The sequence below is a fragment of the Prionailurus viverrinus genome, chromosome D4 (assembly GCF_022837055.1).
Source record: "Prionailurus viverrinus isolate Anna chromosome D4, UM_Priviv_1.0, whole genome shotgun sequence".
Lineage (NCBI taxonomy): Eukaryota > Metazoa > Chordata > Mammalia > Carnivora > Felidae > Prionailurus > Prionailurus viverrinus.
In genome coordinates this window covers 8,153,408-8,168,854 of record NC_062573.1, presented here as the reverse complement: position 1 = coordinate 8,168,854, position 15,447 = coordinate 8,153,408, and the positions used below count along the sequence as shown (strand labels likewise).

At 49.2% G+C, this 15,447-nt stretch overlaps 1 protein-coding gene across 6 annotated transcripts in view; it reads right to left on the bottom strand.

The window, feature by feature from the left end:
* Positions 1–15,447, bottom strand: part of CDK5RAP2 (CDK5 regulatory subunit associated protein 2) — a 171,121-nt gene that overhangs the window by 36,809 nt on the left and 118,865 nt on the right. For 5 of the 6 annotated variants that reach the window (XR_007146266.1, XR_007146265.1, XM_047829741.1 and 2 more), the window contains 2 exons: positions 8,994–9,564; positions 6,921–7,156 (listed from right to left, as the gene is read on the bottom strand). Coding sequence is in view for 4 of the 6 variants with exons in the window: in XM_047829741.1 (XP_047685697.1) it covers positions 6,921–7,156; positions 8,994–9,564 (807 nt within the window). In the remaining 2 variants the exon portion in view is untranslated. The remainder of the gene's footprint in view (positions 1–6,920; positions 7,157–8,993; positions 9,565–15,447) is intronic. The other variant, XM_047829742.1, reaches the window with a different exon arrangement.

The following is a 15,447-nucleotide window of genomic DNA, read 5'->3' as shown; positions in this document are numbered from 1 at the left end:
CGCGTCGGGCTCTGGGCTGATGGCTCGGAGCCTGGAGCCTGTTTCCGATTCTGTGTCTCCCTCTCTCTCTGCCCCTCCCCTGTTCATGCTCTGTCTCTCTCTGTCCCCAAAATAAATAAACGTTGAAAAAAATAATTAAAAAAAAAAAAAAAGAAATAAAATATGCTCACGAGAAATCACTGCTGTCACCTCCTGAGCTCCCAAGATTGGTCAGGCAGGATACAGACACTTGAAATAATCTCATTTAATCCTCAGAAATAACTCCGCGAGACAGGTAGTATTCCCTCACAGAGGAAATCTGACCATGAAAGGGATAAGAGAACCATAAAGCTGAGATTTGAACTCAAGTCTGTCTGGCTCCAAAGGGGTCTGTTCTGTCCACCCTGGCAGAGTGTCCTTTACAAGGCTGGACGTAATTGTCATGTGCAAGCTACGAACAACCCAGAATAAAAAACCAAACAGTCTTGCTTCCACCTGGGGTGAACAAAGAAAGCTTCCTAGAAGCTTTCTAGAAGGGAAGAGACAGTGAAAGCCTGCTAGCAAAGGGAGTGGTTTGAACGAAGTCCCAGAAGTGGGGAGTTGCAAGCAAGGCCCACAGCACAGAAGTACAGACCAGACACCCGAAGTGACAAGAGTGTGAGAAGTACCACATCATGGCGGTCAGGAGTTCAGGCTGTGGAAGCAAACTGCCCGGGCTCAAATCCAGACCCTGCTACACCTAGTGCAACCCTGAGCCAGTATGTTAACTTCTCTGTTCCTTGTTTCTTAAATGAAGATGATGGGGGCGCTGGGTGGTTCAGTCAGACAAGCGTCCGACTTCGGCTCGGGTCATGATCTCGGGTCTGTGAGTTCGAGCCCCGCGTCGGGCTCTGTGCTGACGGCTCAGAGCCTGGAGCCTGCTTCGGATTCTGGGTCTCCCTCTCTCTCTGCCCCTCCCCTGCTTGCTCTCTGTCTCTCTCTCAAAAATAAACGTTAAAACAATTTTAAATGAAGGTGATGAACCGTACCTTCTCCTAGGCTGAGAACAATGCCTAGCATACAACATGCAGCTGCTAAAGACCAGCCTTCCTCATGGTTTCCCCATCATCATCACCACCAACACCACCACCATCGAGACGGTAGTGGGCTAGGCAAGGCAGACTGTGGGAGGCCTTGAAAGTAATGAACAGTTTAGGTTCTTCCTGCAGGCAGAGGAGAGTCAAGAGATAGGACCCCAGCGGCTGCCTTCTATTCATGTGGCTAAACCCTGACAAACCTGGTGAGCTGGTGGAGGAAAGAGGCTACCTCACCATCTCCTACCATCTTCCCCAGTGCTTACTCAGACATTCCTGGCGACAACGCCGTCTTCCTCATTTACGCTACTGGCCTTGGGGGGCACTCCGGACGAGGACACAGTGGAAAACCTGGGACTGCAACCCCGGTTCTCCATCTACTTTGGCTCCCAACCCACTTTTAGAATCTGAAATTTGCAGATCCTCATCTCAGAAAAATGCACAGAGGCAGAAAAATCTTGCAGGGTTCTGGACCCCTAGTGAAATCCCTAGCTTGTGAAGCTAGAAAACACACCCGGCTCTCATCCTTACAAGGAGTGAGAAACCACACCATCACCCTACCAACTAAATATTATTAAAGGAAAGCAGGGATATGTACAAAGATTCCAGCATGGTGTTCTTTCAATAGCCCCAAACTGGAAACAATCTAAATGTCCACCTAATGGGGAATGATTAAGTGAATTACGGGACATTCATACACAAGAATGCTCTGCAGTCACTAAAACTTACAATGTAGGTTAATATTTATTATCTACAACTGGACAGAGGGAAAGGCTGCAAAGAGTTCTAGTTCCACAAAAAATACATATACGTATAAAACAGAACTGAAAGTATAAATTCCAGGGTGTTCATCTTTGCTGTACAAATAATGCAATTATAGGAGTATTTGCTTATCTGGTATTCTACCATAAACAAGTACTGCTTTGTATTCATAAAAAAAAAAAAGGTTATATTTAAAACTTTTAGGAACTCATGCCATGCAATTACCTCAAATATAAAACTACTTTACAATAAGCTCCTTTCATAATGCAGGAGCCAGACCCCTCGGATAGCATCCAAGAAAGACCCACCTTGGTTACATTTTACTCTCTAAGAAAGGAAGTTAGAGAGAAGTACCTGAGACTTTTACGCCTTTTGTATACAAGAAAATAAAGTTCTGTGTTTGTGTTGTCTGCTAAGCCTGAAGTGCTTTCTACTTCCAGAACCAGCAAGAAACAAGAAGTGAGATCTCCTTGGGCTTGTCAAGGTAAATAAATAACGAAAAAATAAATCAAGGGGGGGCGGCTGGATGAGTGAGGGAGGGCAGCTGGTGCCAGAGGCAGTCTTTCTCGGCTTCCCAGGCTTCCCACCTCCTCAGGCCGGTTGAGGGCTTGCAGGAAGAAGAGAGACAAACAGAAAAACGCCTCGGGCCTGGAAGATACAGCTCTATCTTGAGGACCCAGTTATTTCTCCAATAATACAATGGAAACTAGCTTATTTGGAAACCCTTAGTCAGAAGAAAGTGGGTTTCGCAAAGCTGGGAAAAGTCAACTGCTACCGTGTCCTGGCCCCCAGGGTCCTGGGGAGCTGGTCCTAGGACAATCAATGTGCAACAGGCCTGAGCTGTTAGGTTCTGTAAAAAAAAAATCAGGAAAAGCTCGCTAGACCCAGAAACCCAAACTATCCCACGTTCTATCTTGAAATTAAGTAGAATATAGGTGGACCCTCGTGAGTCATCTGTTTTGTATGTACAAAGACAGAAGAACTAAGGTCAAATCTTGGTTTCACCAAGTCAGTTATAACTTTGAGCAACTGACTTTCCTCTGTAAGGCTAAGTTCCTCAAGTAAAACAGGTTGTTCTGAGGAGTAAGCCCCCCGCTCACAACAGGTATGGCTATGAGCAAGCACGGAGCGCATAGGAGCCACGGACCCAGCGCTGAGTCAAGGCTTCATGCTCATTATTTAACTCTTACAACTCACATAGGAAAGCCTTTGATTTTGAGCAGAAGGAACAGGACCTGATTACATTTTGAAAAGATCACTCTGTCTCTTGTACGGAAATGGACCGTGGCAGGACACAGGTGGAGGCCGGAAGGCCGGGGAGGCCAGGCCTGGAATAATCCACTGGAGCCGCAGCAGCCACGAGGAAGGGGAGATCGGTCAGATTTGCAGTACGTGTGGAAGGCAGAACCTCCGAGGTGCGGCCAGTGGGGTGGGAGGAGAACTGGCTCTGGGTGGTGTCCTCCTAGAAGCCCAGGGAGGAAAGGATCTCCCCCAGGAGGGAGGGACGGGCCACATCCAAAAAATACTGCTGTGAGTCTGGGTGAGGTGCCATCCAAAAGCGATCACCGGATTGAGCAAAGTGGAAGGTGTTAGTGTCTCGGGCACATGCCCATCCCGTGGAGGGGCTGGGATGCCTAAAAGCCCAGTTCCCGAAGGTTTGAGAAAGGGGCACTAGAAAGTCATACTCATGGATACTCATGGATATAAAGGAGAGGGACAAAAATAATGACTTCATAGAGGCAATTTCAATGGAGAAAGTTTTAGCTTGAGAACCACCTTAATATTTTTCATATTCAAAACATAAAATGAAATCAGTAAAAACGGGAGGGGAACCCTAACCCTAAAACTGAGCACAAATGGAAACAAATAAATCTAATTATATTGCACACGAATATCCTAACAACACTGCAGAAAGAATGAAATCCAGTAACTTTTCAATTTAACACCTGACTACATACCCTTAGCCTAAAAACTAAAAGAACTGATCTCTTAGTAGGTTTGCTTTTCACAGTGCTAAGGATGGGACAATTCTGGAACTATCTGTGTGTCTCAGAGAACTAAGCAAAGGAGCGGACATACTGATGTGAGAGCCAGGATTCTCGCTGTTGGAGACAGGAAACACAAATACAGAAGTGGAAACAGCAATAAAGGGCACGGTGGGCTGGATGGAATTGGAGGCCCCACTGTGAGATAACGATTTTTAAAATAAATTACATGTTGTTATACATATCATGTGTATGCATGTGAGCTATATTCTAGTCCCGCCTGCTAAAGGGTCTAGAAACAATGATCCCCTAGTAGCAATGAACCTACACAGCCCCAAAGCATAGTTGCCGTTGTTGTTTTTTAATGTTTATTTATTTTTGACAGAGAGAGAGAGAGAGACAGCATGAGTGGGGGAGAGGCAGAGAGAGAGGGAGACACAGGATCCGAAGCAGGTGCCAGGCTCCGAGCTGTCAGCACAGAGCCCGACGTGGGGCTCAAACTCACAGGCCACGAGATCATGACCTGAGCCGAAGTCAGACGCTCAACCGACTGAGCCACCCAGGCGCTCCCTCCAAATCATAGTTTTTACATAGCATTCCCCTTTAAGATGAACCAGGGCTACTTGGAGAAATGGTTGATTCGGGGGCAGGGACAGTATCAATGGAGCTGGAACATCTTTTTTGTGCCAGGATGCACAGATGTACAGAAGGAAGCTCCTCCAAAAGATGGAGACCCGTCAAAAGGAATTGCCACTTGCCAAATGAGGAACAATTTGAGCATCGGGATGAATGACAGAATGAGTAATAGTCTCCTGAATAAAATAAGAACCTAAACTAAGTCCACACTGCTAATAAACAAACAACAAATACAGGAATAAAAAAGGGCAGGTAAAGGAAGAGTTTACCCTTCTACAGACGCCATCTAATAAGAAATGAAGACAAAATAACGACGTCAGGAAAAAAAAAAAAAACCACCAGGTGGCCACCATCGTAGTCATTAATTAATAACAGAGGCAAGGAACGTTGTGCAAACCTCGAGTACAAATTTGAAGAGGAACCAAGTATTTACAAGGTTACAAAGTACCTCCCACTAACTGCTTCTATATGACACAGGGAAATGTTGTCATTTAGAGTGGAGAAACCTGACGCATATCAGCTCAACCAAATGGTCAAAAGTTATTTTCGCAAAAAACGGGACAAACTAATGGCACGCGCCTCATGAACACGATACCATGAGAACACAATACTTACCATCGTATTCTTCCCCAAATCACATAATCTCATCTAATTTTCCTAACTTAATCCTAAAGAAACAGATAATCCCAAACTGGGGCACTGGCCTGAACTCTTCAAATAGGTCCGTGTCATGAAAGACAAAGGGTGAACGACTACCCCCGATTAAAGGAAACCAGAGAGACAGACAACTTGATGTAACGTAGGGAGTGGGTCCTGGAACAGAATCAGGAATAAAATTCATAAAAGACATTATTGAATCAATTAGCGAAATTTTAGTATAGACTGTATATGAGACGATGATACTGTGTCATGAATTTAGCAGCGGTGTTTTGGCTAAGAGAGGGTCTCCAGTGTGTGGGGCCACACACTGACACATCTAGGGGGAAAGGACAGGAAACCATCAATCCATCCTCAGAGGGTTAGGAGAAGATAACAATCATAATCATAATAATGTGGGGTGTCTGGCTGGCTCAGTCGGTGGAGCGTGCAACTCTTGATCTCGGGGTTGTGAGTTCGAGCCCCACGTTGGGTGCAGAGATTACTTAAAAATAAAATCTTAAAAAACAGCAGGGGGCGGGGGGGGGGACACCTGGGTGGCTCGGTTGGTTAAGCGTCCGACTCTTGATCTCAGCTCAGGTCTTGATCTCAGAACCTTGGGCTCAAGCCCCATATCGGGCTCCGTGCTGGGTGTGAAGCCCACTTTAAAATAACATAAAGTCTTAGAAAATAACAATAATAATAATAATGTATGTGCGCACATATATGCATACGTATGCGTGTATATACGTGCATACACAGGTGGTCCCTGACTTACGAGGGTTCAGCTTACAGGTTTTGACTTCAGGACGGTGTGAAAGCAACAGGCACCCAGTAAGGACTGGGCTGCAGATGCTGAATTTTGATCTTTTCCCGAGCCGGGGACATGCGGTACGATCCTCCCTCCTGGCTCCGGGCAGAGACGGTGAGCTGCGGTTCCCAGTCAGCCCCATCATCACGAGGGGAAATAACTGATACAACCATTCTGGACCCACACAGACATTCTGATTCTCGCTTTCAGCAGGGCGTTGGGCATATAACACGAGGTACTCAACACCTCACTATAAAATGGGCTCTGCGCGACGGGACAGGGCCCAACAGTGGGCTACTGTAGGTGTTCTGAGCACGCTTCAGCTGGGCTGGGCTAAGCGATGGTGTTGGGAGGTTGGGGTGTTATATGCGTTCTTGGCTTATGATACTTTTAACTCGTGATGAGTCTGCCGGGATGCGACCCCATCACAAATCGAGGAAGATCTGAATATAGGCAGAGAGAGAAAACGACAGAGCGAACACGGCAAAACTGATGAGGCTGGGTAAAGAGTGTAAGAGAATTCTCGTTCTAGTCTCAAAAGAATTGCAAATGATTATTTTTTTACTTAAATGCAACAGCCCCTATTTAAGTGCCTAGCACATAGTGACTGTTTAGCAGAGGCTTTCTTTCATCCTTGCTCTAAACCACCTCTGACCCTTGAATAGATTTTTTTTAACCGATAAATGTTTGGGGTTTTTTTGTTTGCTTGTTTTGTCTGTTGTTGCCAACATTTAAAACTCAAGAGTTCTTACCTTCCTCCCCCTCGGAAAAAAAAAAAAAAAAAAAAAAAAACCCGATTCCCATCTTCTCTTGAAAATCTGGAGCAGCCATGTGGCGGGCACTGGAGGGGTGTCCCTCCCCAGCCGGACCCCGGGTCTGGAGCAGTGAGGACCACCAGCCGCTGGAAGCAGTCACCGGAAGGGACAGCAGCTAGTGTGGGTCCGCTGTCCCCTCATCAGAGCAGAGCTAAGTACTGCCGAGAAGTCTTAGACCGATAAATGCTGTGTCTTAAGACTCGCAAGCCCCTGCCCTACTTACCACCGTCGAGGAACAGCTTTTCCAGTTTCTCGAGTAGCTCCGCACACTGATTCAGCTGCTCCTGGAAGCCCTCGGCCACGTAGCGATCCACGTCGCTGGCCTGTAGCAACTCCTCAAATGCCTTAATCACGGTGTTCATATGTCGACGGTAAATGACACAGATGCCATGGCTGTCCTTAATCTGCTGTCTTTGAAGGGAGAGCTCCCTGGCTTGGGACTGAACTAATGAATCGTATCTGATAAAAGGGGCGGGGGGGAGAAAACGCTTGTACCATTTCAGAATTGCATTTTTGTGACCTTAACACTAATTGGAAAAATGACAGAGCACAATTTTTTAAAGCCTGCAGCTGTACAAGTATATATACTTCTAGAAAAATTGGAAGTGTGTAAGGTCACTCCTTCGATTTCAAAACAACCCACAAACGCTGGAACAAAGGTTCGTCTGCGCTATTTTCAACCTTATAAAGCCCCCAATTACAGTACAGACTGGCAAGAACTCAGGAGAACATTTAGTTTCCATAAACTCCTCAAAAATATTATTCTGAATTATAGAAACAAGTGCTCCAAGGGTCAGAGGACCCGCCACAGATTCCCATGGAGAAGAAAAAAGAAACTGTTGACACAGGAAAACAAAATCGGGACTCTCTCCTCTCCAAAGGTCAGGGGGTAATCATAATCCTAACTACCATTTATGGAGGGCCTATGATCTGCCGGTCACTGCGTTAGGTGTTTTTTATAAGTTAACTGTTCCTCCCAATCTTTCAACAAACGTATGAACCTCCTTGTCTACAGCGAGGAAACGGACTCTGAGATCGCAAAGTTAAATGGGGAAGGTTTCGGACTCAAACAGTCCGCCTTCAAAGCCCATGCTGCATCGCACGATACGACCTCTCCTGACGCCGGATCTGTCTTCCCCCGTGTGAGCCGACCAGTACTCCGAGGCACGGAGAAAAACCCAAGTTAAGCAAAGCGTGGCTCATATACGGCGTGGCCACAGTAACTCGGCCCCAGCGTGGCTCGGTAAAGATGCTGACCCTTCAGTTCAACGTGTCCCCCTTTTCCTGAAATGAGGGCAGTACGTGGGGGCTGCTGCCCCTGCCTCTGGTGGTGAGCGTGCATGTACAGACCATGTGACATCAGCCTTGAAGGTGGGGCAGGCCTTGTGGGTGAGGAAGAACACGGGGGGTGGGGGGTGGCGGGGTGTCGGGCAGGACATCGCGGGCTCGCGCACTGGCGACAGCTCTGAGCAACACCACCCGTCTCCTCGGGCCATCTGCTCGGTCAGGGAGGCCTCTTTGAGGCTCCACTTCCTCATCCATATTTAGGAACACCACCTTTCTGGGCGATGTTGAGGATTAAATAAGAAAAGTGCCTATCCGGGAGTCTGACACTACTGTCTTTCAATAAAAGGCAAGCTTCCTCCCAGCTTGCTGCTTGCGAAGGCTCGAAAAACTTCGCTCTGGCTCCTGACAATTTAGAATAATGTGTCTGTCTCAAATTAGTGACGAATGAAGGTCAACTTTGCAACTGATCACTTTTTTGTCACATCTCATAAAGCAAAACTGTACCTATCTATGCCCGTAAAACATGACGTAAGAATTCTTCTCTTTCAACACAGGCTTATTTCTCTAAGATGACCTTAAAGGGTAAAGATATGGGAAATATTTATATCCTTCCTACCCCGGCTAGGACATCAGTTTCAACCCCGCAGTAAAGGCCAATAACGGGGTCCAGGAGGAAACACTGCCGTTCAGCAAACGTACCAGGACTCCCCGAGTGGCTGGCATAATACCTTCACCCCGTTCCCAGCCTGAGGAGGGCAAAATCTGTTCTGCCAATTCCGGAAGACACAACACAAGAATTGTACGGCCACCGCTCCCTGTGGCCTCGCGTTCACCTCTCCATCGGGCCCACCTGCCCTAAACCCACCATCGAGCCTTGCCCGGCACACAACCCACAACCACAACCCACCGAGCAGCATCCCCCCGCCCCCCTCGCTCACGGGCTCCGACCTAGAGGCAACGTGGGGGAACTGCAGGTTGCCACCGTGGAAGAAGCAGAGGTGGGATGTACCTGGAGGGGGAGAGATCTCTGAACCTATTCTGCAGGTTACGGATTTCACTGAAAAGCTCCACGTTCAAGTTCTGCTCCTTCTGCAGCTGACACTCCTGATCCACCAGCTGCCGTCTGAGGCCCTCCAGCAGCCCACCGTCGGTCACCTCTGGAGCCAGCTGATGAAGGATCTTCATGTGTTTCACATACCGAACCTGCTGCAAACTTGAAAAGGTCATTTCTTCTTCGTCGGTACTACCCTTGGGCTTGTTCAAGGCATCCTGGGCCGCTTCTTCTGTCCCACACAAAACTGTGATAATGGCCTCACTGCACTGGGAGTGCTTTTGAAGCTGAAATAAGAAATTCCGGTAGCCCTCGAGCTCAGTTTCCAAGTCACAGATTTTCTGTTTTAAGTTTTCTGCATCACCCGAGGTGCCAACGTTCTCCGACTGGTGGGTCCCAATCACGCGGACTTTAGTGGGAAGCTGACTCAAGTAAGTAGCTACTGAGGTCGGGCCCGGAAAATCTTCAGAAGGATTCTCATTGCACGTTGGCAAGACGGCAAGGCCATCGGGCTGGTAAATTTCAGAGTCTGTAAATCAGACAAGTGTATATCAGTACCTCCTTTGCTGAAAGCCACCCACCCCCCCACCCCCTGGCCCTGTGCGGCCACAGCCTAACAAGCCTCTCTGACCCTAGTCCTTCCTCTTACCCTCTTCCTCAGAGTAACTACTCTGAAAAGTAAGCTTGGCCATGATAACCACCAACACCCACCAAAAATCCATCGATAACCCCACTATCCTGAGGATCAAACCCAAACGCCCTCTTACAGCATCTGAGACCCTCCACGATCTAGTTCTGGGCAGGCTTCCCAGGAATATCCCCTCACGCCACCTATGGAGATGCCCTACTAAATTAGCCAGAATTCCCTGCACACACCAGGCTATTTTGTGCCCCCATGCTTTTGCACGTGCTGTTCCCTCTGCCTGGAATATGCCTGGTCCTCTACACCTACCCAACAAACTCCTACTCATCCTCCAACATCCAGATCTAATGCTCCTTCTGCAAGCCCACCTTCAAACTGTGCACAACAGTCCCTCCTTTCTGTGCTTCCACAGCCCCTTACGCGTCTTGCCCGGGACAAACATTCCACATGCAGGGTGCTGCCAGAGGAACTACATCGGCTTGCTTATTTATCTACCTAGCAATTGTTTATTTGGATTCCTCTCTCCCTCCTTCCCAGGAGGGGCTGGCCTTTCACCTTCACGTTCCCAGTGCCTGGTACAGTCCTTAGCCCAGACCAGAAGTCAGTGCAGGCCTGAGAGATACCGGGGAGTGCGTGAAGTACCATTAAGAGCAGTAATTCTAAAACCCATCCCTGATGGGAGTCTTCTTTTCATTTCCACGTCTAACAGTTTCCAGGAGGTGCCACGATGTCCCCCGCGGTGAGCCGTTTCACTGATGCACGACCCTGCCGGGAAATACTTCCTGGCAGCTAGTTTAAATCCCCAGAAGTGCGGCCAAACTTGTCTAAGCGCTGGGGCGGTGCTGAGAAAGAATGCGGAGCTCTGAAACCAAAGAGCAGGGGGCTCACACCCAGCTTTGCCACCTGCTGACTCCGTCGCCTTAGGCAAGTAATCTAATGTCCCAGAACCTCAGTTTCCCCAAAAAGATGCCCAGGGTGCCTGTTATGAGGCTTCAAGCTCAGGCCCGAGTCCAGAGCTCCTGTCCTTAATCACATACCACACTACCCCATGTGCGGGGAAGCCTCAGCTCGATAGAAGGGTTGCTGAATACTTAGGAGGCAGTAGAATACAGGAGAAAAACCCATCTTCAAAATCCAACAGATCTGGTTTCCCACTCTGGCTGTGCCACTTACTAGCTGCGGGACCTTAGGCAAGTTCCTTAACCTCTCTGAGCCTCAGTCGCTTCACGAGCTGCATGGAAAGAACATCGCTTACTGTGAAGGGTTGTGTTTGCTGTGTTCTTAGGATCACACGGCACAACAGCTCTGCAAAAAGCATCTGGCTCGCAGTGGTGAAGGAACCCAGCTAATGCTGATACTCTTTGCTTCCTTGAAACTGTCTGAAGATGGAAGAGGATGCTGATGGCAGGAGGCAGGAGGCCTGAGAGCCGGGGCTGAGGACCAGGGGAAGCGCTGCCTAAGCAGCCGTGCGGGTTGGACAGCAGGGCCTGGGGGAGCTCTCAGAAGGAAAAGCGCACCAGAATCCTCGGCAGACTGTATATTCCAATTTCTGGGTTCCGCAACTGTTCCTCGTGGCTGTAAGCCCCTTCTTATCTCTCTGTTCACGACGCAAATACCATAAAATAACTCTTTTTATTTTAGAAAGCAGCTGCTCCATGACCTAAAGGAAGCATTCCCCGCACAGCATTTCTACTGCACAAAATGTGTGACAGTCGCCAGTCCCCGCGCTCTCTCACGTGCAGGCATGTCCTTCTGCAATCCAGGGCCTGGCCCGGGGCCTGGGGCAGACAAGGGACTCAGTAAGTAACCGCCGGCTGAATGAGTGTAAGAGACAGAGACAGAGCGAGACATCTCAGCAGGCCTTTTCCCCAGTAGATCACCTTCCAAGTCAAGGAAGTATCTCTGCCATAACAACCTCATGACAGTGGAATCTCATGGCAAGACGCAATGTTCACTCAGGGGAATAATGATCAGTTTTGATGATTTTCATTAAGTAATCATGAGGCAGAGACAAACGTAAGACCCACACAAACGTCCTGCCGTGGTGCAGACCGCGGCCAGCTCTGACGTTTAGGGGCACGTGCATCTCAGGATGGCGGGGACGGCATGCCCGCTCGCACAACACTTACCCTCCACCGGAGGCTTTGACCCTACGGCACGACCAGTCTCACACTCACACACTCGGCATTCGTAACTTCGACTCTGGAAGCGCCCCCAATCCACAGCACCTGGTGTTCAGCAGCAGCGAGGAGGCGGTGGCCCAGTGCCAAGGCCGGTATCCGGCACGTCTCGCGGCCCAGCATGGGCTCTGCAGTGTGGCTTTGCCACTCGCGGCCCAGCAGCCCTCGATGAAGGGCCAAAGGCAGATATTTCATCAGAAATCACTGCACTGCGGGTGTGGGACAGGGAGGATCACAAGCTGTAGTATGTGGTGTGAGCCTGAAGGCTCTAGAAAATTCTAGAAGCACATTCAGAAAGGCCTCGGGACACGTAACTATGGCAGGACCTGGCCTACCGCCGAGCGCCACGCACCTCGCCTGTGATAGCCATTTAGTCTTCGCGACAGTCCAGCGAGGCATCACCAGTGTCCCCATTTTACAGAAGAGGAACTCGAGGTTTAGTTAGAGAGGTAAGAACCTGCCCCAGGGTCAGGGCGAGTAAGCAGCACAGCCCCTCCTTCAAAGCCTGGCCACCTGCCTCCAACTCTGAACGCCACCACCTCCTGATGTGTCTACCCCTCCCACGCCTGGAGTCTCCCGTAGCAGGGGTGCACGAGCGGGGAGGGGCAATCCTCAACCCTCAGTGTGAAGGCCAATAACATCTGTGGAATCAGACCAAAACCTGGGAGGCCAACAGGAGTGTCTAAATAACTGAGGGATTCAGGAAGGCCTTCCCTGGACAATGACATCTAAGCCGAGACCTAAAAGGCAGGGGCCTCGGCTAGGCCTCAACTGAAGGGGGGAAATTCAGGCAGGGGCAACAGCACGTGCAAAGTTCTAGAAGCACATTCAGAAAAAGGAAAGAAGGTCACCAATGATGGGGATTTGGGAGGGAAAAGGAAACTGCCAGTTCGACACGAAGCCTTTAGTAACCAACTGGCTGTGAACAAGAACTCAAAAGATGTCTCCAGGACCACTTATTTGTGTTGGAGGAAATACTACAGCTCTGGAACTTTCTACAATTCAGCTAAGAGTACTTTACTGCCTGGTAGAGTGGCTTTCTCCTCAAAGCCCACAACCTTCAGAAGCATGTGACCAGGTATTCAGTGCACTGACTGGAGGCCTCGGGGAAGCGGACATCGTAACTCAGTGCTTCCCCAGAGACGGTGTTCTCATAGCCGCCCCATGACAAATTTAGGATTCCTGAAGATAATTATTTCTTACGGAGTGAATTAGGTCCAGATGAAAGGTGACTCCTTTTTTTTAACAAAGGCAGAGGGGGATGGATGTAAGGTAAAAAGAAAAAATGTAAGCATTTATTCATTCTGGATGAATGGGAACGTGAATATTCTTTTATCACCCTTTGTGATTCTCTGTATGCTTAGAATACTTTATACTGCCAAGAAGAAATAGATGTGACTTGCCTGGGACCTCACTCATGTCTCTGTACCTTTCCCACCGGCCTGCCTGACAAACCCCACAAACCAGGAGTCAGCTCGGGCTCACCTCTTACCCCCCTCCTGGGCAGCCGGAGGCCGGTGGGGCACACCTAACCTAACCCAGCCAGCACCACACAGAGAACTGCCTGCCTGCTGGGCTGTGAGGTCCCTGAGAGCACGTACCATGCCCGCCAGGACCCAGTCCACGGCCTGGGAGGAAAGCGTGCCAGACAGACCGGTAAGCTCGGACACACAGTCTACCAGACCTCCGCTCGTCTATCCGCTTACCAGCTGGGTGACCTGGATCAATTCTTTCTAAAAACCTCAATTTCCTCATGTGTTAAGTGGGAATAATGATGATGTCCTAAGAAGCCTGTTGCAGGGCTTAGTGACAATTTTTTCTATACAAGACCCCAAGGAGTGCCTGGCACACGGAAGCTGTTCGACACACACAGAGGCTGAATTCTGACGGTCTCGTGGCTGGTGTGCTGATAACTGTCCCCTTCCTTGTCTCTCCAGACACAGGCCATGGTTCTAATTCCTTTCTGCTCTCCTGGGCTGTCCTGGTAGGCTGCTCCCACAAGGGGCTGGGCTACAGGCGTTCGTGAAGAGAAGGAAAAATAAATAAAACCGTAGACTTGAAACTTAGCCAAGCAACTGAGAAGAACACAAAGATACAACGGGGAAAATAAAAACACTGGGGAGGCAAAATGCAATTTATAAGATAAAATTAATCTATCGAGCTGCCATAAGAGGACATAAAAAGCATAAATATACTGCAGCTTGTCTGAAATGGTTTAAGTCTAGGCTCTCAAAAAACTATGAGTGAGAAAATGAATTCTATAGACTCATGCCCACTTTTCCCCTGGAAGAGAGAGGCCTCGGGGGTCTCCTGGGAAACCGCGGGAGCAGCACCTGGTTGAGGCACCCTGGTGTCTCAGCAAGAAACAAAAACATTGGTAAGTGCATACGGCAAGCTCTGGGCAAAGTGCCAGGGCCTCTGTTGGGCTGAGTCACCTTTGCCGTGAAAATCTTTCCTCCCTGAAGTGCCCCCCGCTTCTGCCCCACACTGATGTGTTTAATTCTCTGCCCCCTTCCCACTGGACAGGGAGTTCTCAGAAGGCACTGAGACTATCTCATTCCTCTGTCTCTCTGTCTCTGTCTCTCTCCTACACCCAGTGCACGAGGCTGGCACACAGCAGGTGCTCAGGGAATATCCACTGAATGCATGAATGATGTCTGGATGGATGGATGGATGGATGGATGGAAACAAAGTGGGAAAGGAGGGGGGAAGGAAAGAGCAGTATGCCAAAGCCCCAACTATCTTGAAACCTCCACTAAGGTGAACCCGAGAACCTAAACATAAATGGAAAACACCATACGCTACAGATCATCAGAAAATCCATACGTGAGGTATCAGACACGAGGCTTTATGAAGCAGTAAAGGGCACAGGCTTCGAAATCAGGCAGGCTGGTGCAAATCTACCGCCGGAAGTTAGTGGCAGTATGACCGCAGCCAAGTCACTTTATCTCTGAAACTGTGGCCTCAACAACAGACAAACGGGGATAATGACTATTCCTGCCTCGAGGACTGTGAAGAAGAATCAATTAATCTTGCATTTAAAAAAAATTTTTTTTAACGTTTATTTATTTTTGAGACAGAGAGAGACAGAGCATGAATGGGGGAGGGTCAGAGAGAGAGGGAGACACAGAATCCGAAACCGGCTCCAGGCTCTGAGCTGTCAGCACAGAGCCCGACGCGGGGCTCGAACTCACGGACCGTGAGATCGTGACCTGAGCTGAAGCCGGTGCTCAACCAACTGAGCAACCCAGGCGCCCCTAATCTTGCATTTAAAGTGGGCAGTGAGGCCGAACAAACAACAGGTGCTTCTCTCATCACTGACACAGGAAGCCCAAGACTCCCAGTCATGGCCCAGCCCTGAACCACCCTGGCAATCCCCTAACCGGATGCAGTCTCCCACCCCAGAAAGCAAACTCCTCGATGGCAAAATCCCGAATAACCTCAATCTCCTCCCTGAACATGCACCTTGCCCCTCGCTCCAAGGACCTGGACGGCACCCCGACACTGCCTCTCCCACAGCGCCCCCAGGACTGGATGTTTCCTTCCCACATACCCCTGTCATCACAGACCTGGAAGAGCCTAGGTGCCT